General features: G+C 33.7%; 1 protein-coding gene and 1 long non-coding RNA gene across 6 annotated transcripts in view; both read left to right on the top strand.

Annotated features, from left to right (window-relative positions):
* LOC128202251 (uncharacterized) overlaps positions 1 to 25,237 on the top strand; it is a 413,441-nt gene that overhangs the window by 271,057 nt on the left and 117,147 nt on the right. The window lies entirely within an intron of this gene.
* On the top strand, positions 13,367 to 15,329 carry LOC113519210 (transcription factor Sox-14). The gene has a single exon (XM_026904263.3). It carries the CDS (start codon positions 13,534 to 13,536, stop codon positions 14,638 to 14,640), a length of 1,107 nt encoding a protein of 368 aa, XP_026760064.2. The 5' UTR covers positions 13,367 to 13,533; the 3' UTR covers positions 14,641 to 15,329.

The following is a 25,237-nucleotide window of genomic DNA, read 5'->3' as shown; positions in this document are numbered from 1 at the left end:
CAGCGAATAGGTATCATTACATTTTTCTTTACATACATATATTTTTTTTTAAGAATGAAAATGAAATCGCTTCGCCAGTAGTGGATAAAATAATAATAATGAATGCAGGTCAGTTGGCTTGTCGCGGCAAATTCACACAAATTCTTAGGTAGCAAGGTACCTTCTGCGAAGAGACTACAGTTCTGAATCATTTTAGGGTCTGTAACTATACTAACTGTATTATTATCGACGTCAATATGACTAATACTTGCTACCTGGGTTAACTACGGTGGTCGCTAAAAGAGGCCGCGTGGAAGTCTACTTGACAGGATATATTGCCAAGAATGGTGTACATACATAATAATACATGAGAAACACACAGACCGATGTGATACTCATGAATATAAATATTTGTATATTGCGGGAATCGAACGTGCGAATATGGAAAGGTGAGGCAGTATGTTAAACCGCTATACCACGAAGGTCATCGCATATTTGTACTTACACTAAAGTTTATTGTCAGATATTGCAATGAACTTATGAGTCTATTATATACATCAATCTTATTTTTTTTTTTTTATTTTCACAAGTAGTAGTTAGATTAAGGAATACTTATAGAATACAGCGCGGTTTCAGAGATGCTTCCTCCCACGAACACTCAAGTTAGAGAATGAGCTCCTTGCCGAGGTTTTCCCAAGAGCTCACAGTATGGGGTTCTTCAAAAGGGGGGTAAAGAGATTTCTTCAGGGTCGGCAACGCACGCGTAATACTTCTGGCATTGCAGGTGTTCATAAGCTACGGTAACTACTTACCATCAGGTGGGCCGTATGCTTGTTTGCCATCTCAGTAAAATTATAAAAAAAAAATATGTGTTGACACAATAAGAATGCGATGCCTACACCAATTCTGTCTCTATATCGATGATTCTTTTTGTAATCGACAGGGATTACTCTTGTATTATGTCGTCTTTTCTCATAATTAAAGCATTTTTATATTGATCAAAATTATATAAACTTTTTTAATGAATCAAAGAAACAGTGATATTATTACTTACAATGGACACATTGAAAACACCAACATAACTCCACATTCTTATCTAGTTCTATCTAACTCTTATATATTTTAGAATAGAATAGAATAGAAACATTTATTGCCATACAATTACAATATAAAATATAAATAACATATACAAAAAGTGTCCCATACTCGGCAAAAGAAACCTACTCAGCTGATGCTGTAAGTGTCCCAGCGCAATGTGAACAGCTGCACAGCGCTGGTTTTCAGCCAGTCCCTCTCTTAACAAAACAACCAAAGTGCAGGGTACCACTGTAAATTTTATGTAGTATATAAGAAAATTCTACATCTGAATTTAATTCCTTAAAAGATCAAATCTAACAATATGAACTGTTGTTTTAAGTTTCAGTCACAAGATATAATGCTTGTTGAAACCATTTTGTTTAATAGGTGAGAATGAAGTAGTAGGCTACTACTGTCGGTATACGCTTGCCGGGCACCAGTGAGGGATGATAGATGAGGATCGTGAGGATAGGTGAAGTGGTCCATCATATCGAATTCCATAAGAATTAACCACGATTATATATTATTAGTTATGTAGGGTTATTAGAATCCATTACTAACAATCCCTTTTCCCACAACTAAAACCATTTAATCGTTTCTGATCAGTTTGTAGGCATCATTAAACTACATGGTTCTTAATTTATTTGATATATATGGAAAGGTAGATTTCCCAGCTCAAGAACATGTTAAATAGAACATAAAACTTAAATTGGCATACAAATTATTTGACATCTCTAGATTTGAACCAACTAATATAGAAGTCTTAACAGTTTTTTTTTATAAATGATAATGGAATAATAACCCCGTCAGCGTTAATGGTATACGCTGGCGAGGCACCAGTGTGGGATGATACGTGAGAATGAAAAGGCAGGTTAGTTAGCTCATTGTGATGAATAAACTTAGAATTCAGCACGATGGTTTCCAGGGGGGACCGCTGGAAGGTCGACCTGTTAGGGTATATTGTTAGCAATGATAATCCGCATTACTAACAATCCCTTCCTCCATTCTTAACAATTAGAATAATAAACCAATAGGTCGAGATCTGTCTTAATTAAATGAATGATTGAATATATATTTATTTTTATTATACAACATAGGTAATAATAAATACAACAAATGCATTTGTATAAATACAATAGGGTGGTGTTACTGTTGAAAGCAATCTTTTGAAGACAAACTCGAGCTAACGGATTATTTGTTGATTTTATTTAGATAACTGATTTATTAATATTTTGTTTTATAAATCGAAGGCAACTTTTTAAAGAAACTTCAAAAGTTACCTTCTTAGTCCCATACTAATTTTGTTAAATTTAAATTAGATTTTTTAACGAAATAATAGAGAAGAATGGAAGAAAAAATATATTAGCCGACCCCAAATAATAAGTCTGATAAGAGAGAAAGTATAAAGAAAAAGAAGAAGATTACCTCAGAACTGTATTTACAAAGACCATTAGTTACATATATATTATCAATCGTATGTCCATATTAACTGTTCCGAATATCACCTGATTCACCTACATTACGGAACACATGTCCGTATTCTGAATTGTGGCTAACACGCCTCGTAAGGTAACGTACATAAATGGGGACCGTCCGTCGCACGTTACTATTTAATTTGCGGCGGTTCGCTTCCAAGATAGGCCTGATGAGATGGAGACAGCGGACGGAAGTGGACCCTCCCCCTTCTACTGGCCTGGCCGCCCCCTTACGCAGATATGTACTAGGCCTATTCAAGTGTGACGGCCGGTGTATTAAAGTGTCCTCGTTATGTTGAAGACGGCTGCCGCTGGGGATTTTTATTTCTGTTTAATTAACGCGATAATAGTAGAGTTTTTTTTTTTTAAGTCTGGTATTTTAAATCTTACTAGTATTTACATTGGTTGTTAGAATAATTTTGTCGTAACCTGTACATTGAAGATTGTATTTTTATAAATTGGAATAAAGTCGACAAGTAAATATTTATAATGCTACACTAATTACTTTAAATTCAATCTAAGGTAGATACCTACTTATATTGACAATATTAAAAACAAAAGAAAATCTTATATTTGGATTCAAGTCAATTTATAAAGCCCATTTCCTAAATTGTCTGTTTGATTATTTTCCGAAATTGAAAATGGAACTCGGCACTTATCAAAAGAAGGTTCAAATATACTTGGTTTAATAATTATTTTTTGTTCAGATCTATGAAATGCTTACGTCTACTGCACTCCCGGTATGGGGTGGAGAGTTCCCCTTGTAAGGAGATATGATGATAGCTTGCTCTTACGTACACAGTCTTGTTTGTGTCTAGTCGACTCATGTCCTGCCTAATATTGAGCTTTCATTATGATCTACAGTTTCTAAGATACCTATCTACAAATATGTATATACCTATTAATGTAAATATAAATATAAATGCCTCGTTTATTGTCAAAATTAAATTAGTTGTTATATTTATATATTCAATATTTTTTCTTGACGGTAACTTTCAAGATACTCTGTGATGTCCATGGTACTGTTCATGTCTATAGGCGACGGATACCACTTTCCATCAGGTGGGCCGTCAACTTGTTCGCCATTCTAAGTTATAAAAAAACAACAAAGCATATCGGCAAGTACCAATTTACCACAGAAAGACTTTTTACTTTGTCTGCTTAAGTACTTTTGTCCCATTTATTTTTGTTGTTGTATTTACCACAATTATTTAATTGTAGATAATTATTTTTATTATTTATATTTCGGGCGTTAAGCAGTTACAGTGCAAACAGCTTGGCTGTGTTTCTGTTTAAAGGGTAGAATATGGCAATAAAATTATAGTGTACAGAGGTATAACGCCCTAGCACTCGAGAATAGTAACGCATGAAAGGAATCAAGGATTATATTATTAGTTTACTTTGTTATGTACTTGGTAGGTGAGCAGGGGCATTGTCGAAGACGAGAAGGGCTTGCATAGGTAGGTTGTTTTCCTATAGTCTATCTGTGTAAATTTTTTAACAGGTTTAGTTTTGCAGTTGTCACGCACATTGGCGCTAAGTACTAGAGTTAATCTATCCCTCACGGGTTTGTGACCTGGCATTGTCTTCTCCTCTGCCGTTATGCCGTTAAGTCCTATTCGGTATCCTTTTCCAGAAAAACCCCATCTTGGCATTGTTGAAGACTTGCTGGGGAATGTATCCTTTAGGCTTCTATTAATTCGGAAAATAGTTTTGATATAATTCTCAGCTGCCTTCACATCCAAACTTGCTGTCTCAGCATGCCTGACGACGGAGTGAATGCCGGTCCTTTTCTTAAATTTGTCAAACTAACCCTAAATAGCTTTAATCGAGTGTTCCGATTCTTCGTTTATGTAAGTGTGTGGGATCTGCTTCAGCAAATCACCGTAAATCGCTCGTGTTTTGTGTTAAGTGTGTGAGAATATATGAATGGACATTTGTTACTCTGTCACACAAAAACTACTAAACGAATTTTAATTAAATTTGATACATGGACACATTTCCTAAATTATCATATAAGATATTTTATACATTGATAAACACGAACGAAGTCGCGCGCTAGTCTTTATTAATATTGAAAATTTCAAAATAACTTTGTTTACTTTTGGCATATTAACAGCTTCTCTTGTAATTTGATATACATGTACTATTTGTGATGGAGAAGAATATAAACTACTAGTTAACACAGTTAATCAACATTCCCGTTAAATGGACAAAGTCGCCAGTAAAAACTACATTCAAATTCTTTATTTACCTAGAACTCTGCAAAACACATCTCTCTCTCTCTCTCTCTTTCTTTGTCCTCTTTATTACTGAAGGTCGTGTCCTTAAAAGGAGTCTATTGCCTCTTTCATGATGTTATTCCATTTTGCACGGTCATTATCAAAACACATCTAATAGCAATTAATATTTTGTTTCACAAACAATTGCATTAGTTACTAATTGGTACACAGTAATTTGTGTTTATCTTCAAAACAAAATTGCACCTTCAATGTAAAAGGACCAAACATAATAGATAAGAAGTTATTATTGGCGTGAGTGATATCGATATCGCCGATAGCAGTCCAACATTTATATTTATTTAGATGGAATTCTTCGTTTCGTTATTATATAATATATAAGCAATATTTAAAATATTTGTTATTTAGCCAAAATATAAATATAGTAACTAAAATATATCGATATTAGTATAAGGTATATCATACTGGGTATTACCCACCCTTAGTTGTTAAGTAAATATTTAGTATTATTTTTATTTACAAATAATATTAATAATATAATAAGCACGAATTCAATGATACCTAGTAACTAACGAAAACTAAAAAATATCTTCGCCACAGTTTACATGTCCTAGTCATTTTTTAATCATAATCGAAATGTGAAAATTTATAAAGATGTTTAGCTGGTCGTAATTCAATACACTTAAATTGGGGAGGGGGGGTTTGTTAATAATACGGACTATCAGTCTCATTATTAGCAATATGCCCAAAAAGGTCGACCTCCACGTGGTCCTCCCTGGAAAACATGGTGCTGAATTCCAAGTGAATTCATCACGATGGGCTAATTGACCTGCTTTTTCATTCTCACCTATCATTTCTCACTGGTGTCCCGCCAGTGTATACCGATAGCGTAGGCGGGGTTACCATTCCATTATCATTCATTAAAAAAATACACTTAAATTCTTGAACGATATTGAATTAAATTTGTATGTGTTAGTATCTTAACAAAGAGAAGGGCAAAGCTTCGGTAAACAGTTTGTATGAAAATAATGATTGTATGTTTCATACCAAATCGATCACCTTATCGTGCGAAAGTTCAAAAGTAATATGTACTTATTGTACGCACCAGCTTTGCCTATATAAACACAGATACTAAATATCTAATATAATGATACATTTGTTTACGCAATTGAAAACATGTAATTGTGTAGAATATTTTGTTTTTTAAATCGTAATGTCAGTTTAATTGATAAAGAGGTACATGAGGTAATGTGCTTTCGTGATTTATTCGATCTATATAATTGGCATTATTAGTTTATCTTCTTTTTAAATAAACAAAGTAAATTATAAGTAAATAAATCAATTAGAGATTCATCAAACAACAATACAATTAGAGGCAACTTCAAAATATACCTTAAAAGTTTTAAAAATAAGTAGAAATATTGATAAATTAATACCTATATATAATATCTACCTAAGTAAAGATAAAAACACAAACTATACTGGTACTAAGTTGGGATATGAACTAGCCGTATGCCATATTTTATTCAAATCCATTCAGTAGCTTCCAAGAGTCTAAGGCATGGGATTCTTCAAAAGGGAGGCAAAGAAGTTTCTTCAGGGTCGACAACGCGCGCGTAAAACCTGTGCTATTGCAAGCGTTCATAGACTACGGTAACCGTTTACCATCAGGTGGGTCGTATGCTTGTTTGCCACCTTAGTGGTATAAAAAAAAACTAAAAGTAACAAACATCCACCTATCCATCTTTCTACTCATCCATCCTTACAAACTTTTGTATTTATAACATTAATAGCATATAAAAATTATTAATTTTGTAACATGATTTTAATGGACAATAGCAATCTCGATTATCCGAACATTCGATTATCCGGACTTATTCTTTACTAATTACCGATTTACAAATGGTATTATGTAGTCCACCATTATTATTATATACAGCTTGTTATTTATCTAATTGTATTGTCAAACGACGAATGTAAATTCTCTTACATAATAAAAAAAATATTAAAATTTAATTAAATACTGTTATTAAGTATTGTTAATTGAGATTCTACTGTATGTAATTTTAAAATATTAAATACATATTGTTAATGGGTCGTTTACGTAACCCACGGTATTCTAGCATGAAGACCAGGTGATTATATCATAGCGTACCACTTATTACTTAGTTACTTAGACTACTTATTATTACTGTTTATTTTAATAAAATTTATATTTTAAAATAGTCTTTATTTATTCACTCTTTATTTCCACTTAAAACTCACTTACTACGATTAAATAAATTATTTTAAATTGAATTAAATAAATAAAAAATTTATTACTGTTAAGTATTAAACCTATGCCATAATTAATTAGTTTCTTCGTTGATATAAATAATTTATGATAAATATTTATATGCATTACTCAGCCAGCCATTTATAGTATCCATTACAAATTTCGTAATCTATTGATAGCATTGTATAGAACTATCTTATAAATTTTTAAACAATAGCTTAGTAATATACATCTGTCATATTGCAAGGCTCCATCAATGTTGCCAGGCGCGATAATTATTAATTTGCAGCGGTGCTTGCTGGTGCTTGGCACTCGCGGCTGTCATTAGTGACACCTCGCGCCAATTAGAGCGCTGGAGGGTTTGATGCGCGCTTTTTATTTAGCACAAGCGTTGTTCTGAAAAATTATTGGTCTGTGACGCGTAATGTAGTCATTTGAACTGTATTTTATTTCACGCGTCAACCTAAATACCGAGTTGGGGGAAAGGATTGTTAGTAATGGAAACTAATGGCGTCATTGTTAGCAATATACCTAACTAGGCCGACCTCCACGTGGTCTCCCCTAGAAACTATCGAGTTGAATTCCAGACCTTAATAATCGAGGGATCGATAGCAGGTAGGTTTCTAGGGGAAACCGTGTGGAAGTCGACCTGATAGTATATATTGCTAATAATAGGACATTTAGATGCCATTACTAACAATCCCTTTCTCCTCTATAATTATATATTAGGTATATAATGCGGGGACAACAAATATGTATTATGCAACAGCACTCTGTCACGGCGAAGATTATCCCGGGGGCACGTCAAGGGATTTCCACGTTTAACGCCGTCAACTCTAAATGAGGATTCATTTAATTGAAACTGGAACAAAATGGCGCCGCAGCAACATTGAGAGCGGCCGTTTCATGGTCTAACAATTTTGTAACGTAAATATAAAATGTACCTGATCTGTTAGAAATTGTTTTGTTATATGAGAAAGTTGTTTTCAGGTGAGAGTTGCTCCAAACATTAATATGGTTTTGTAATTTTTCTAATTCATATTTGGGTGTATTGTAACAACATAACTAATAATCTTTACAATCTTAAAAATAGTTTTCTATATACAAGATAGAATAGAAAGGCAAGCTGATGGCCCACCTGATGGAACACTATAACCGTCGCCTATAGACATGAAGAGTATGATATCGAATCCAAACCACAGGTGTGTTTGGATTCTAAAGTATTTAGTTTACCGTTTCCGTTTATAGGTGTAGCAATTTTAAGTAAATGTATCGTTTTATGACTATTCTCAGAAATATTCCATAATAATACTAAGTTTTTTTTTATACAACTTAGGCAAAAAAGCTGACGGCTCACCTGATGGAAAGTGGTAAACGTCGCCTATAGACATGAGCAGTACAATGGACATAACAGAGTATACTGTTTCGCCCATGATACCTCCCATGCGTTGCCATTGCTGAGGACTCAGATGTTATTCCTCTGTACCCTATAAATCCGCGCTAAGTTGCTTCAAATGGGCTAAATATTTTCAGTGCATTGTATTAAATTATATATGTTTACCAGCTGTCTAGTACTCATGATATCCATAATAATTTTAAACTAAGTGACGCCGTATGAATTGTAATATATCCAAATCTTTATAGGTAGATATATCGTAAACAAAGTTGCTGGATATGTAAATATTAGGTAGACATCCTATTTCATACTTACTCTAGATATAAATGTGTTAGCGTTTTCCAAATAATCTAATAGTAGTTAGGGTCACAAAATTATGTCTGTTATAAACAATTTTACACATATTTTGCTTTGCTAATAATTTTAATTGTGTGAATACGAGTAATATGTCACAGAAGATACTGAATAAAATGTTTACTATTTATTAGACTTTAAAATTGTTGCTTGTTATGTTTCATAAAATTGTTAATGTAAAAATTTTGTAATACTTTTTCTCTGTTACAAGTACTTACTTTGTCTTTTTGTTTTTAGAGTATATATATATATATATCATCTTATTTATATACTTTAATTAATACAGCTTACTTATCTACGTATTGTAATAATTGTATGATTCATTGATTGTAAATTACATATTACTAACATTTTGTAAATTATTATTATTAAAATTTATCACACCCAATGGTATTTCTTTCATTTCCATCTATAGGTAACTATTACTCGTATCACCAAGACTGATATTAGCAGCAGCGATAAGAATGCATCTGGCCAACTTATTAGCAAGGCAAGCTCTAACACTTACTATTTTCAACAAAAGAACTTTTATAATAATGCAGTCATAAAATATTGGTTAAAAACAAAAACAAAACAATGAGCCGTTATCTAAAATTCTTTAGAAACTCCCAAAGTCGAATTATTATTAACTACTTACTTACCTTCGAAAAACTGCCGGATACCTGACTACAGCATTAGCTTTATTATTTTATTTTTATTACACTTTCTCGGTTCTTTTTATAGGTACTTGTCTGGAATTGGAGGCGGTATATCTCTTTTAAATATGGAATATTTTGCGGCATAGAACATTATAGCTAGAAACATGGTGTGCTCATGATTCATGTTTTCTCACTTTTAAGGACTAAGATGTTATACATTTTATATTAAAAGAAAACTTTTATATTAATAGAAATAAATGGTTGTTTTGTTCCGAATTGAATTAATAAACAATGAATTGAATAATTGATGAATGCATTCATCAATTATTCGATTCATCATCTGATCCTTGAAATAATTGTGTAGATAAAACTTTTAATCTTTCTTTAACTTTTTTTAACTTTTTCCATTACTTAATAATTATATAAGTGACATACAAGATATGATATTAAAATTGATGCTCCAAGCTACATTTTTTACACATTTACATAGATATTAAATATTGACTTATGTAGTTATGTTAAATATAACTTCCGTACTTTTAAACCTTACTTGTGACCTAATGTAGATATCAGAAGAGAAGGGATTGTTAGCAATTGAGTTTAATAACCCTATTGCTAACAATACCAAATACCTCCTACCATACCACATACCAGACCTCCCGTGGTTCCCCTGGGAATCATCGTGACTAAATTATTATTGAATTTGTCACGATGGACTAACTGACCTACTTCATCCTCACCTATCATCCCTTACTGGTATCCGGCTAGTATATACTATTAGTGCAAGCGAGGTTATCATTCTATTATTATTCATTAGAATAATGTATATAGGTATATATCAATTTGCTGTTATTTAGATGTAGAGCAGCATATTGCGGTCCTGATTTCGTTTTAGGTTTGAAAGGTAAATAGATGTTTAGTTGGAAGGGTAAGTTAACTAATACATACAATCAGCAATAAAAAAATTACCATATAATACCAATAGAATACATAGTAAGTTATAGCAAAGTTATTTTTTTTATACAACTTAGAATAGCAAACAAGCTGAAGGCCTACCTGATGGAAAGTGGTAACCGTTGCCTATAGACATACCATGGACATAACAGAGTATACTGTTTCGCCCATGATACCCCACATGCGTTGCCATTCCTGAGGACTCAGGTGTTATTCCTCTGTACCCAATAAATTCACGCCATATCTCACCCTTCAAACCGAAACACAGCCATGTAAAGACAAATGCTTCACGGTTGAAACACGAATGGGACAGAGGTACCCAAGCAATCAACTTTTGTACAAAGTCTCCTAACCGACATGAGAATTAATGCTAATAATTACAGAAAAATTAACAAAAATAGGCGCAGATTTGATAAAGACATACCTACAGCAGACACCTTTTTTATGCAACTTAGAATGGCAAACAAGCTGACGGCCCACCTGATAGAAAGTGGTAACCGTTGCCTATAGACATGAATAGAACCATGGATATTACAAAATACATTGTTATTGCCATAATACCCATTATGCGTTACCATAAAATTAATTATAGTTAACTTGAGAACTTCTGTCTTATATAAGTCGATTGAAAATTTAATGTCAATGAATTGATCAAATCTATTCAAATGTAATCTAAAGGAAATAAAAATAATCAAACTGGTCTCTGCTTATACCGAAGAGAGATATCATATAATTTTAGCACGTAACCACTAACATGCAACAGTTACCACTGTCCGTTAGATGGGCTGTCAAACTATTTTCCATTATAATAAAACATGCTCTAATAGTTGGGATATTATATTTAATATATAAAATTCTCGTGTCACGGTGTTTGTTACCGAACTCCTCCGAAACGGCTTTACCGACTTACATAAAATTTTGTGTGCATATCGGGTAGATCTGAGAATCGGCCAACATCTATTTTTTATACTCACTGATAAGGGTGACCCACCCCTAAAAATTTATTTTTTATATTTTTGACAATATTTTTTTATTTTTATTTAATTATGATTTAGCATTGAAAAATACATACAACCTCAAATTTTCACCGTTTTACGATCACCTCCTGTTTTTTAATCGCGATTTTTATATGCTGCAAGATGGCAATCCCATATAATAATTGTAGTAGGATAAATTTTCATGTATACCTACCTACCTAACTACCTACATATTGAACTAGGACTTTACGTAAGCATTAAAATGTATAAGGTACTTATCTATTTTCCAAATACCTTGCATCACTTAACCAACATATACTCACTCAATATAAGTCCAAAAACTGCATAAACGCGACAGTAGGAATAGTAAGCAGCTGTTATGATGAATCACTGTACAGTCACTCATTTTCTAGTACTTAAACTACAATTACTGTAATTACCTTTTTAACATCCTCACATAAAAATATTTTGCTATAACGCATTCCAACCGACTAGCCAGTATTTTATATACTACTTTATATTATAACGCTATATTAAAATATCCCATATTGACCTATATATATATATATATATATATCTTTAATCATATATAAATTAAATTAAACCTTAAATCTGTACAAATAAGAATCAATAGGCGAGTGTGATTGAATCAAAACAAGCATTGTTCCTTATACAGTCAATTACAGTAGTGAATCTCCTAAACAATGAAGTGAGAATGAGTGTGATCATTGACTGTGCCCGAATCATTGTGCTAGCGGTTCTTTCACTGAATAGGCTCCACTACATTGTCGCGGGGCCTTGAACTTATAACAGCTGAACACACAATACACTGTCTACGTCATTATGTAAAAATCTCGTAGACACACACATTTCTGATACATTACGGCATCTCTTTTGATAGTAATTTCGAGGTGAGGTTAAAGAAGTTTGAAAATTAAAAACAAAAATAGCTATTTATTAAAATAAGTATAAACCCTTTCTATACGTTAACATTTACAATAAATATTAAAAAAGGAAAAATTTATTTGTAATGGATAAACTCAAAAACTATTCAATCGATTTTAAAAATTCTTTCACTTATAAAAAGCTATATTATCAGAGAGTTATATAGTCTATATATTATTTTTGGAAATTCTATCTATCTGTGGATAGTTAGGTCTGATCACTAGGATATAATGGCTATCTTGTAAAACACATATTGTAGTAAAATATGCTATCTATTTTAATGTCCTATATAAAGCAGTTATAAACTGCGAAAAAGTTTATTAAAATATAATTATATCTGCCTACGTTAATATACGCCCTTTAAAGTCTCTAAGACATCCAATTTTAATATGTTACTGATCTGTTTTGATATGTTTTTCAATATATACCTATTTATTCAAATAAATATAAACACTGTCTCTGTCAATATGTAAACATCTTGTGGATATTTTTGGTATAAGTATTTAGATAGTACAGCTCTTGATACTTTTTTAAAAATTCAGTATAGATAATGTTATAATTTGAAATATTAGTAGAAAATAATAAAAAATCTAAGTAGGTAGACAAGTACTAATTTTCTCCTTAATTCCAATAAAATTATTAAGTAAAATAGATTTTTAAACAATCTAAATTACTCTTTTTTTATTATTTATCTTTAACTAACTCCTACCTACTTGTCTACTGATATTACGACAGCAATAAAATATAGTGAATAATATTAATTACTAAAATGTCATAATAAATGGCTAATATAAAGTATACATATAATAAGATACTGCATTTTGTTTATATTATAAAGCTATGAAGGTGCTTGCACCGACGGCAAACAAAATTGAGATTTGCATGAGGCGACGGCGAGGCGAACGCTCACCTCGCAGGCCACGCGATTAAAAATGCAGAGCGCGGCGGGTGGGAGAGCGCGGGAGGGGCGGGGCCGCGTTCGTCGCTCCTATTGGTGGAGGTCTAAACAGGCGGGCCCCCAGGGGACTGCGCGGGGGGAGCTCGCAGTCACCACCGCCCGGCAAACGAGCCTCTCCATAACGCACTGAGACTTCGCACCGCACGGTACCGCGAAACGTTATCTCGACGCGCACCGCCGCGAGTCCATGTGAACGACCGACGGTTCTCTCGTTGTGTACAGTGAAAGAAGGATCGGCAAGCTGTACGCGCCTCAGGAAGAAGACATGTTGACGATGGAGACGGACTTGAAAGGCGGCAGCCTGCATGCCACTGTGCCGCCGCACCATGCTCTCCAGCACGGTTACGGCTCACTGGGCGCGCTCGGTGGCATGATGGCCCTGCCGCAGCAACAGCCGTTAACTCAACACCAACAGCTGCAACATCAACATCACCAGGCTTTACCGCAGCACCACGCGCAGCCACCGCAACAGCACCATCAACCGCCCAACAACAACAATAACAACACGAGCAAAAACTCGAATGCAGACCGTGTCAAACGTCCTATGAACGCATTTATGGTGTGGTCGCGCGGGCAGCGCAGGAAGATGGCTCAAGATAATCCGAAAATGCACAACTCAGAGATCTCCAAACGGCTCGGTGCACAATGGAAAGATCTTTCAGAATCTGAAAAACGACCTTTCATTGACGAAGCGAAGAGACTTCGGGCTGTTCACATGAAAGAACATCCGGATTACAAATACAGGCCAAGGAGGAAGACGAAGACCCTTGCTAAAAAGCAAGAGAAATACCCCCTTGGTGGTGGAGCATTGTTAGGCGCTCCTGAGGGCCAAAGAACATCCGCACCGGCAACTCAACAACCACGCGATGTCTATCAAATGACACCGAACGGCTATATGCCTAATGGTTACATGATGCACGACCCTAGCGCGTACCAACAGCAGGCCTATGGATATCCACGGTACGATGTATCGCAAATGCAGCAAGGTGGTTATGGAGGTGGATACTACGGTGGCGGCCAGGGTTCGCCTTATCTCCCACAGCCGCCGTCGCCGTCTGCTTACGGGCTAGGACCCGGCTCACCGGGCGGTTACGCATTGCCGCCGTCCTGCGCTTCCCACTCACCGAGCGGTTCATCAGCAAAGTCAGAACCTGTGTCCCCTGGCCCCCCGGGACTGAAACGCGAGTTTGTGACACACGAGCCTCAGGCACAATTAAAACGCGAGTTCGCACCGCACGCACACGCCCACGAGCAGCTGTCCATGAAGCGGGAGTACGGTCAGCAGGACCTCAGCCATATTATCAATATGTACCATGTGCCCGACGAACAGCGGTACGCAGCCGCCGGCGAGCGCGCGATGCCGCTCATCTGAGAATCGCCTTTCGCGTGCGACATCGACATCCCGCCGCTATGAGCTGGTCGAGTCGCCGCGCACTTCGACGCCACCAGTGACTTTGTTACGCATTGGATGTCGCATTAGAATAGTGATCGTTATTCCCCGGCCGTACATACTTCTAGGTATGTGGATTTATTTGTTTTATATTAAGTGCGGGCCACGGCCCGCGCCGCTGTTAGTGTTACACAAACTGTTGACTTAACGAGTTACTGGCCTGTCACCGACGGCCGAAAGTTCAATTAACAATTGTTGTTTATTGTATTATAATATGATTACTGTATTTTTTTATGGTTTAAGTTGAAATATTCTTATTGTGTCGTGTGGACGGACATGAGTGCTGACTGCGGGTCGCGCGAAAGACGACGTAGTGACAGCGGTAATTTGAATACCAAAAAAATTTTGAACAATTTGTAAATATAGTGTTAAATGCTAGAGTTGGTTTTAGTCGATAAATTGTAGTTAGATAGCGATAAGTCGTGCCACGACGCCACACTCGCACCCTCGTGCGTTGTACAAAATATTTGTTATATGGAAACGAACGTTATAAATCCTCGAAAGACTAATATTGTAATACGAAAATGTACAGTGAGTGTTATATAGTCAGTGGACACAAAAATATATTGAAAAAAAAAGAAGTTATTAATAAACGACGCGTTAAAATTGTACTTGCTGTTTTGTTCTATAATCCCAAGTGCTTCCCTGCCACGTTGCCAGCCGGCACCTTCTACCTGCTTATACATTGTATAGTAATTGTTTAAGAAACTTAGTTGCTTACTTACAATGTTCCGATGCTCATTCGGACACTGACAAAATTAACTTACTTATTCAATTTCAGTTAATTACTTTAGTAGAAATTCTATAATATTTTTTAATAATCCTAAGTATAGATAAATATTGAATATTTATTATTATAAAAAAAATTTTTTTGCAATCAAATTTCCACTTAATTTTTGAATATATAAATATACTCAATACGCATTATACTCAACACTTTTCATTATCGAATGTTCTTACCTATGATTTCTTTTTAAATTAATATTTCATAAATAATTTTATGAGACTAAACTCAATAATTACTATACTAATTATGATAATAGTCAAATGAATTTCACATAATTTATTCATAATTATAAGTCGTTGTACCTACACGTAGGAATCTTGAAAACCACCTATAAAAGACATCAACGCAATTAGCGTGACTAATTTTAGAATCTAAAATTAGTAATACAAATTGCGTTGATGTCTTTTATAGGTACTACTAATTTTTGATTTAGCTGTGACTTAGAATTTGTTGCAGTTGCATTCTAAGTAGGTATCACAAAAAAGTCACTTCTCTATAATACAAATAAATGTATCGTTACAATACTAGTGATTCAGTTTGACTTCGTATAGATAGATAGAAGTTACAAAAACAATATCTTGCCTACTTATTCTCTGATAATGTAGTTTTCTACGAGTAAAAGAGTTTTTAAGATCGGTTAAGTATTTTTTTTTATTTATTCATGACAAACAAACAGTAAAATATTTCTTCTTTATAATATAAAAAAATTTTTCTTTCTTTTTCTAGTCTGCTAATTGGCAATCTGTTCCTTAAGTATAAAAAAATAACTAAATTTTTAAAGAACATAAAACGAAAATACAACTTATTAGTTTTTCATCAATCATATCAAAGTATATCGAAACTGAAATCCAGCAATTTATTTGTAAAAAAGAGGATTATTTCATTTCTACTCATACCTATTTTTACAAATGCTCAAATATAAAACTATTAGGCATTACATATACATGTATTGGGTATACTATCGAAGGACTTTTATTTAATTTAAACATTCAAACCACTTTCTTTTACACTTGTTTTACAAATATACAAAAATATTAAATCATCAAATGATGAAATACATAGGTACAACGGCACATTAATCATTAAAAATATTTACTATTAATAATTAAAAAAAATTATAAATGTGAGAGTGTGTTTGTTTGATACCTTATAGTGCCTTAACGGCTTAACCAATCACTACGAAATTTAGTATACACGTATTATATAGGATAGAGAAGAATACGGGCTACTTTTTATCATAGTAAACATATCTCGGTCACGCAGACAAAGTCGCAGAGGAAAGCTAGTAGTAATATTACAGTATTGCCCGTGTGAATCAATACATAAAATATCCTATGATAAGTTAGAATATAGCCTATAAATGTACCAAACATCACTCAAATCCATTTAGGAGTATTTGCTTGAAAGACTAAGAAACATCCATCCAAAGTTTTACATTCATTATATTTGTAGGATAAAATCAAAGTACACCTATATATCTGTACTAATATTACATATACGGAAGATTAGATTGTTTGTTTGTTTATATTAGATAAACTCGAAAACTACTGAACCAATATTAAAAATTCTTTCACCTACATAAAGCTACATTTTCAACGAATAATATAGGCTATATTTTTTTCGAAATATTTTTCCATTCATGCGAAACCGGGCCAGATCAGTAGTATATGAATAAAAATTGCATTAACACGAGACATCAAGTCAATCGTACAGAAACGTGCATTTCAATCAATTACTGTCAACACGCAAGGGGTGAGGCGGGATTTAATCAAATCCCCGAGCAGTTGATAGAGTTTCGGCCACTTTTTCGTCCCAAGGGAAGAAACGAACTTAATCCCGACGAAAATACGCCCCTGTGTTTAAGCTGAATTAATTTAAACACTATTTTCACTTAGCGCGGTGTGGGGTCAGTGAGATGTAACATGGAGTATCGCCCCTTAACGCTACCTATTAAATTTAGTGCTCCAGAGGCTTCCGCTCTATTTTCCAAAGGTCGCGGGTTCGATTCCCGTAGAATACAAACATTTGTATTGATAATACACGTACTTGTCTGAATGCCTTCTATTACGGAGCTGTGATGAGGTGATGAAATGATGTAGACACGGAATTTAGTAGCGAAATAAATGTATTAAACAGCGAGCAAGGAACAGAACAGAATAATATGATATATGTCAAAAGATATAAAATTGAAATTACAAATAATAAGAACATTCTAAAAGTAAATGTATATAAAAAAGTACAATAATGTGTAAAGAGTTTGCATCGGCCGGTCGCCAGTACCTTCTATATTTCATTATATTAGCCGTTAACTGACCATTGCTAAAAATATACCTCTACCATGAAATAGGTTTTGCCAGTAGCAATTTTTGGCAGGCAAGTTGGCAAGTGCAGTTAGGTTTTAGTGATCTTCTAAGAGAAGCGCTGCTGGCCATCCCTCGATCGTTAAGTTCCCTTAGTCGCTACTTACGACTACCACGGAAAATCAAGAGGTAGTCTATTGTATGCCGAACCAAACGGCCAACGGTTTTCTATGTTCAATATATACATATACACAAAATTTTAATATAATCTATTAGTTGCCTTGTATCCATAGTACAAGCCTTGTTTAGTTTTGGACTACTGTACATAGGCCTCCCCCGTAAACTGCCATATAGAACGGTGCTGAGCCACCTGCATCCACTGACTCCCTGCAATGCATTTCAGGTCGTCACTCCATCTAGTGGGGAGTCATTCTACACTGCATTTTCTCATACAGGATCGCCATTCAAATACCTTTCTTCCCCATCGGTTGTTGTTTGTTCGAGTTATATGACCAGCTCATTGCCACTTCAGTTTGCTTATTCCTCGGCCTATGCCGATTACTATGGTTCTTTGCGAATATTCTCGTATCGGATACGGATTCTTTCACGTAAAGTAATATAACTAGTAGTATTTATTTATTATATATTTATATCTTTCCTTACTAATATTATAGTAGATATAAAGCTTAGTTTGTCTGTTACTTCTTGACGCTTTTATCCCTCAACCAACCGTTACAAAATTAAATGCTAAAAATAATTTTTTTTCATTGTGCCCTTCGAAATATTACAGTAGTGAATTTGGCAGAAACAAAAAGACACAAAAAAGTTTACAATGATAAAACAATGGACGGCCTTATCGCTAAAAGCGACCTTTCCCAGGTAACATTTGGTTATTGGCAAGTAAATTTACCCGTAAATAGTTTGGTTAGAGGCATAAAGAAATTCTCGTCTTTGTTTTAAACATATACTAGTTTTAACTAGTGACTTCTTCCGCGTAATTGAATATGTCACCTAGCCCAGATAATAGCCTATGTCCTTTTTTGTCCCAAATAGTATCTATATGTATATCAAATTTCATCACGATTCGTCGAGCCGTTGAAACATCAAAAAGTAATACTCACTTTTACATATATATATATATATATATATATATATTTTTTCACTTATGAAATTGTATATATATAATATTAACAAAAATATTAAAATTATGATGTGAAAATAGTTTTAAGTTGAATTAAAACTATTTTATTGAAGTATTGAAGAAAAACAATGATGTGTATAAAAAAATAATCGCTATTAAATGGTGTAAAAGGGTTCAAATCGAACTGATTCATTTTACAAAAATATTTTTGTAAAATATTGTAGTTTTATTTCATTCTACTTTTTTACGAATTGTGACATCTCTATTGTTTTTAAAGATATCGTTACGATTCTTATACCATTCGAAAGAGAAAAATTTGCTTATTTAAAGTAGTTAACTTGAGTTATACTTTCTCATTATATATATATATATATATATATATATATATATATGATATTATGTTAATAAGTACACATTTTGACTTATTAAATAATAATTATGAACATATATAAATGCAATTAATATACTTATTTATTTATAATTTATTGTACACAAAATGTTACAACCATATAATATATATTAAATAAAAATATACAACAGACGAGCTCAACTCTGTAAGAGTTCTCTTCCAGCAAACCCTGAGTGGAAACGAGCATTGATATATCGTATAATTAAACTCTGAGAGCAATTACATATATAACTAATCCCATACAATATATATTCTAAGAAAAAATATACAAATTTCATATAAATCCGTTTAGTAATTACAATCAATTATACACATATCCTCACAAACTTTTATAATCATAGTAGAATTAATGGCGTTAAAAATGAGTTTGTTTGTTGTTACAATAATGACATTCTCAAAGTCTATAGAACTAAATAATATAATATATATATTTTTTTTTTTTTGCTTTATTAATTACGTCCATTTTTAAAAACAATATACATATATAACAATATAGAAAAAATAACAATGTTTACAATCCTTACTAATGTTATAAATAAAAAAATGAGTTTGTTTATTGTTACATTACACTGTCTTAACAGCTCAATCAAAATCACTACAAAATTTGGTATAAACTTACTATATGGAACGGAGAAGGATATAGGTTACTATATGTCAGTAAACATATTCCGGACACGTGGTAGAAGTCGCAGGTAAACGTTAGTTAATAAAATAAATGAGTTTTTTTTTTAATGGATGATAATGGAATGGTAACCCCACCCGCGCTATCGGTATACACCGGCGGGGCACCAGTGAAGGATGATAGATAAGGATGAAGTAGGTCAGTTAGCCCATCGTGACGAATTCAACAAGAATTGTTCACGATGGTTTCCAGGGGGAACCACGTGGAGGTCGACCTAATAAGGAATATTGCTAGCAATGGGGCTGTCAAACTACATTGCTAACAATCCCTTTCCCCCCAATAAATTTTTGAAATGGAGAAAGGCTTAAGTTTTTGTCCCGATCTATTCTGTTCAACCGAGCAAAATTTTATTTGAAAATAATAGTAATAATAATAATAATAAACACTTTATTGAGCACAAAAGAGACATATACAAAAAGTATTGATACAGGATGTGCATATGCAAAAGGCGACCTTATCCCTAAAAATTTCAATCATTATTATTATGTTAATTAATTATATTAAGTAATGTTAACACTTAACGGACGGACCACATAGATTTACGTCCTTCTGGTGCATAAAGGCGAATATTTTACAGCATATCACACGCTTAACAAATACTAAAAGTTTTAATATATACTATTAAAAAAAATATTTATTTGATAAAGTTTTTTTTGTAGTCATAACAATTTAAATCCATACATTCATATTTATATAATAATTCCTGGAAACAAGTAAAGACACAGCAGATTCGACCCGTCCGTTAAGTGTTATTCGAATCTATAATTAAAAACTGGATCAATTTATGAGTGGGCGGTGAATTAAAATATTGCGCCTACCTATCTATATTTAGTAACTATTGCCAATTACGAAACGAATTAATTGAACTTTTCCAATTTCAACGTATAACAGAAACTTTATAATACTCCATCAAAATTCCATGAAATACCTTCCTCATAAAATAACAAAACAACACTCCGTTTCGTGTAAAATTTGCAAATTTCACAACACGTGTACCCAACAAATTAATATAACGAACTTGTTGATTTTACAATTTTTAACAATACATATGTGCCCGATATATTTATTTCTTTTATAGATTTATCCGTAAATTAGTGTGTAAAGTGTCCAATATGTTAATCTAAGATATAGTCTATTCCCCCTTATTCATAAAAAATAGAACCTTCTACAAATCTACTACACTATACTACCAATATATATATTACACTGTTTTGTCACCTTCTTTCAAATTAGGAATTTAGTGCAAAAGAAAAAGACAAAACAGCTTAAATAGGTTTATGAAATGTTTGACATTTTTGTAAATAAGAGGGTACGTGTATATTAAATTTCATTTCAATCCTGTCCAGTCGTTTATACGTAATTGAATAACAAATACTCCACTTTTTATATTTATAATAATATTTGGAATTACTTTATTATCAGTGCAACATTTTGTGTATCATTTTTAAATGAATAATTAAGATCGTGTACTACACAAAAAAAACCGACTTCAATCGTGGCAAAACCAGTTATTTTTATTTAAAAACTAAAGTACTGAAGTGGTTTTGATAAAATTTCTGAGACAAAATCTGAAGGTACATTCTTTCGGATAAAAAATACTTTTTCAAATCAATTTATTAATGACCAAGTTACGAGGTAACTTACACAAAATGCAACCAAATTGAAAACCTCCTTTGTTGAAGTCAATTGAAAGAAAACACCTATTAATTTGCCTATATTTTTTTATATATTATACGCGTTATTTTCGCAAATTTTGGACCGATTTTAATATTTTTTTTACAACATCGGTTTAAATCTGTATTAGTTCTATATTAATTTCGTCACTATTAAAGTCACTTTTGTTATGGAGCGTAGATTCATTCTAATTTAAAATTGTAAATTTGTATCTTGTAAACTATAAGTCGCTCTAAAAAATTGGGCGTACATGCATCGAGAAAGCATTATTTCCCTTTTATTGTTAATCGGTAAAAATTTTAATATCATAAATTCTAATGTCCGGACGTCGGGGCATTTCGCACCCCACCGTTCCACAGTGTGGCTCACCGTCGAACCCACGACCCGAGGGTGGGCAATCACTGCGTTCCCACGAGACACCATTGTTTTCTCTCACGGTTCGCGACATGTCATTGCTATGATTGCTGGTATGTTTACGGGTTTCTAATAATATGTTCACTAAATAATGTGGTAAGACAAAGGTCGACGGCCTCATTATAGGTATCTACATATCTGTAGCAAAAACCACTAAGAAGTATTCTGTAAAAACTCTAAATACCTATACCTACTTTAATTTTTACCGAAGGGAGACTTTGTTTAAAATTCTTCAGGAATAGCGGTATTCATGTTAAGGTACATACAGTACACTATTGTACTTAAATCTTTGTCAAGCCACGCCGCTGTATATAATCTTCAGGTCTTCGTTTCTAGATTTTACCAGGAGCTATCGCTCTACCTAGCCACACTACAAATGTCATTACATACGTAGTGTGGCTAGGTGAAGCGATGGCTCCGCGCACTACGCTTGCCGATTTGCGATCTCCACTCCATACAATCTGCTCCAACGGTTATCGGTTCTATAGTAAACATATATATGTATTTTCATATAATTCTGTTAATGTAATGTTAATGGCCGTGTGGACCAGGCATAAAATAGGCCACTCCTTCCTTTCCCATGTGTCGTAAGAGTCGACTAAGGGAGGGCGAGTAAAGAGCAACAGTGTCCCCCTTAAATCTCTAAATCCTGACTGTTGCCAATCTGCCTGCCAAGCATAGCAACTATTGGTAAAACCCCCCTAGAAGGCTTATGTTCAACAGTGGACAGTTAAAAGCTGCTATGATGATGATGATTCTTAATTTATTTGAATGTATATACTCGTAAACAATTTTGAATATTGCCACAATATGAGTATAAAAAAACTATACTCTATATATATATATATATATATATATATATATATATATATATATATATATATATATATATATATATATATATATATATATAAACCCCAGTGGCTTTCCATTCGTCAACGCAGCCATTAAGAACTCTTTAAACCGTAAAAAAAAGCCTTCTACTTTTTATTTTTATCTCTATATAGCATATATCATATATGTGTAAGTATATTTGTTATTCATATATATTTATTCGTTTATATATGTAATTTTAGTATGTATGTATATCAATAATTAGTAGTACCGCATTCGAGTATTCTGACACTTCCCTATGGTTGACTGGGAGAGAATGCTTTTAGCATTAAGTCCGCCATGTACACATATTTGTACTAATGAATAAATAAATAAATAAATAAATACTCTCTGGTTAGTAATTCCGCTCCCTGCACCTCTCTCGCCCTTCTTCTTTATGACTTCTCTATGACCGTACAAAAATAGAACGCACTGCATTCGTTACGTGGGTACACACACACACACATTCGTACCTATATAAACAACAACTGTTTATGTAATAATGATAACAGCTGTGGATCATGATGCGTAATCGTATCAAATACCCATGGTGTATTTAAATTTAGAGATCTTAGCGCTTACATTAAAAAAGGTCAAGTAGATAGCTTAATGTATTTTTTTTATACGACTTAGAATGGCAAACAAGCTGACGGCCACCTGAGGGAAAGTGGTAACCGTCGCCTATAGACATGAGCAGTACCACGGACTTAACAGTTCCTCTGTACCCAGTAAATTCACGCCATATCCCACCCTTCAAACCGAAACACAGCCATGCAAACACAACTGCTTCACGGTAGAAACACAAATGGGACAGAGGTACCCAAGCAATCGACTTTTGTGCAAAGTCTCTCTCTGGTTATGTTAAATTATGTTAGCTTCAAGTATGTTGTTGAGGTAGATTATAGGTACGGCAAGGAACGACTAATTTTATAAATACACTTTAATGGAATTTAAATTTATTATTCTAGTCATTATAAGCCTATTAGTGAACATAAACTTTCTAAAATGTCAACATTTATATCTATTCTGAATTAACTGCATAACTGCACTAACTTATAATATGAGTTTGCATGCAAGGAGTCACTATTCGAAAATTTGTTATCGTCATCGGTTGTCAGTTTTTCGAGTAGGTATGACTAGTCTCGTACCATTTGCATTTACAGATTTTGCTAGGTATGTATGTATATCGATTAGACGAATAAATTTTAGAATACATTGATTTATTTATTAAACTTTAATACATAATTAAATAATGCGTAAATGTTGACTGTAGACAGGAATAACAGAAAATATAATTGACGGTGCAATGTAATGAAAAATTACATTTTTGCACCTTTAAAACATAAAGTGAAATATAGCCCGCTGTTGTAGATACATCTGCCTCCCGGGGTCCTTATATCCGCCGACACATGGCTCCAGATTTTTTCACAATGTCGCAATTCCCAAGCTCCCATGCCGTGAGCAAACAACGGCGGGCCGAACGAAACTTGTCACGTAATTCGTTCGTCAAACAACTTGTTTGTTCTTGAGTTTGACACCGACCGCCCCCGGTTGGGGCCCTTTGTTTTTATGTTGTCAATATTTGCTCTCATTTGTCATTATATGATAACGCCGAAGCGAAAGATAGCCGCCAAGCGTAACCGCGATGGGTGGCGCGTGTGGGTTGCCGATGTGTGAATAGATAACGTCCCATAAGCCGTTTCTGCCTTTGAACTTCACCATTGAAATTTAAATGGGCACCGTGAAAGGATACTATACAAAGGTTAAGAATTTACAAAATAATAGTTGTAGGTTTAAAAAATAAATAAAGAAATAGTGTACGTTTTTTGGCTCTTATATAAAAAAAAAAACGGGGTCACAGTTTTTTTTTTCTTATACAACGTAGAATGGCAAACAAGCTGACGGCCCACCTGATGGAAAGTGGTAACCGTCGCCTATAGACATGAGCGATGCTATGAACATAACAGAGTATACTGGGGGAATGCGTTGCCATTCCTGAGGACTCAGATGTTATTCCTCTGTACCCAGTAAATTCACGCAGTGTCACAGAGATAAGTTTTTAATATTGATTTGTGATAACAAACCCAAACTAAAGGCATTGCATAGAAAATCATTTCATCTTCAATCACCTTTTAATCATTTCAAGCCTCGAACCGTATAATCGGTAAAGTCGAAAAATAATATCTAATCCATAATCTATAGTATATATTTCCACTTTAAACTTCCCATCGAATGAAAA

This window comes from Galleria mellonella, unplaced genomic scaffold (genome assembly GCF_026898425.1).
Source record: "Galleria mellonella isolate WM207_F2 unplaced genomic scaffold, CSIRO_AGI_GalMel_v1 utg83, whole genome shotgun sequence".
Classification (NCBI taxonomy): Eukaryota; Metazoa; Arthropoda; class Insecta; order Lepidoptera; family Pyralidae; genus Galleria; species Galleria mellonella.
Note: the sequence above shows the minus strand (reverse complement) of the source record. Positions and strands in the feature narration are given on the sequence as shown.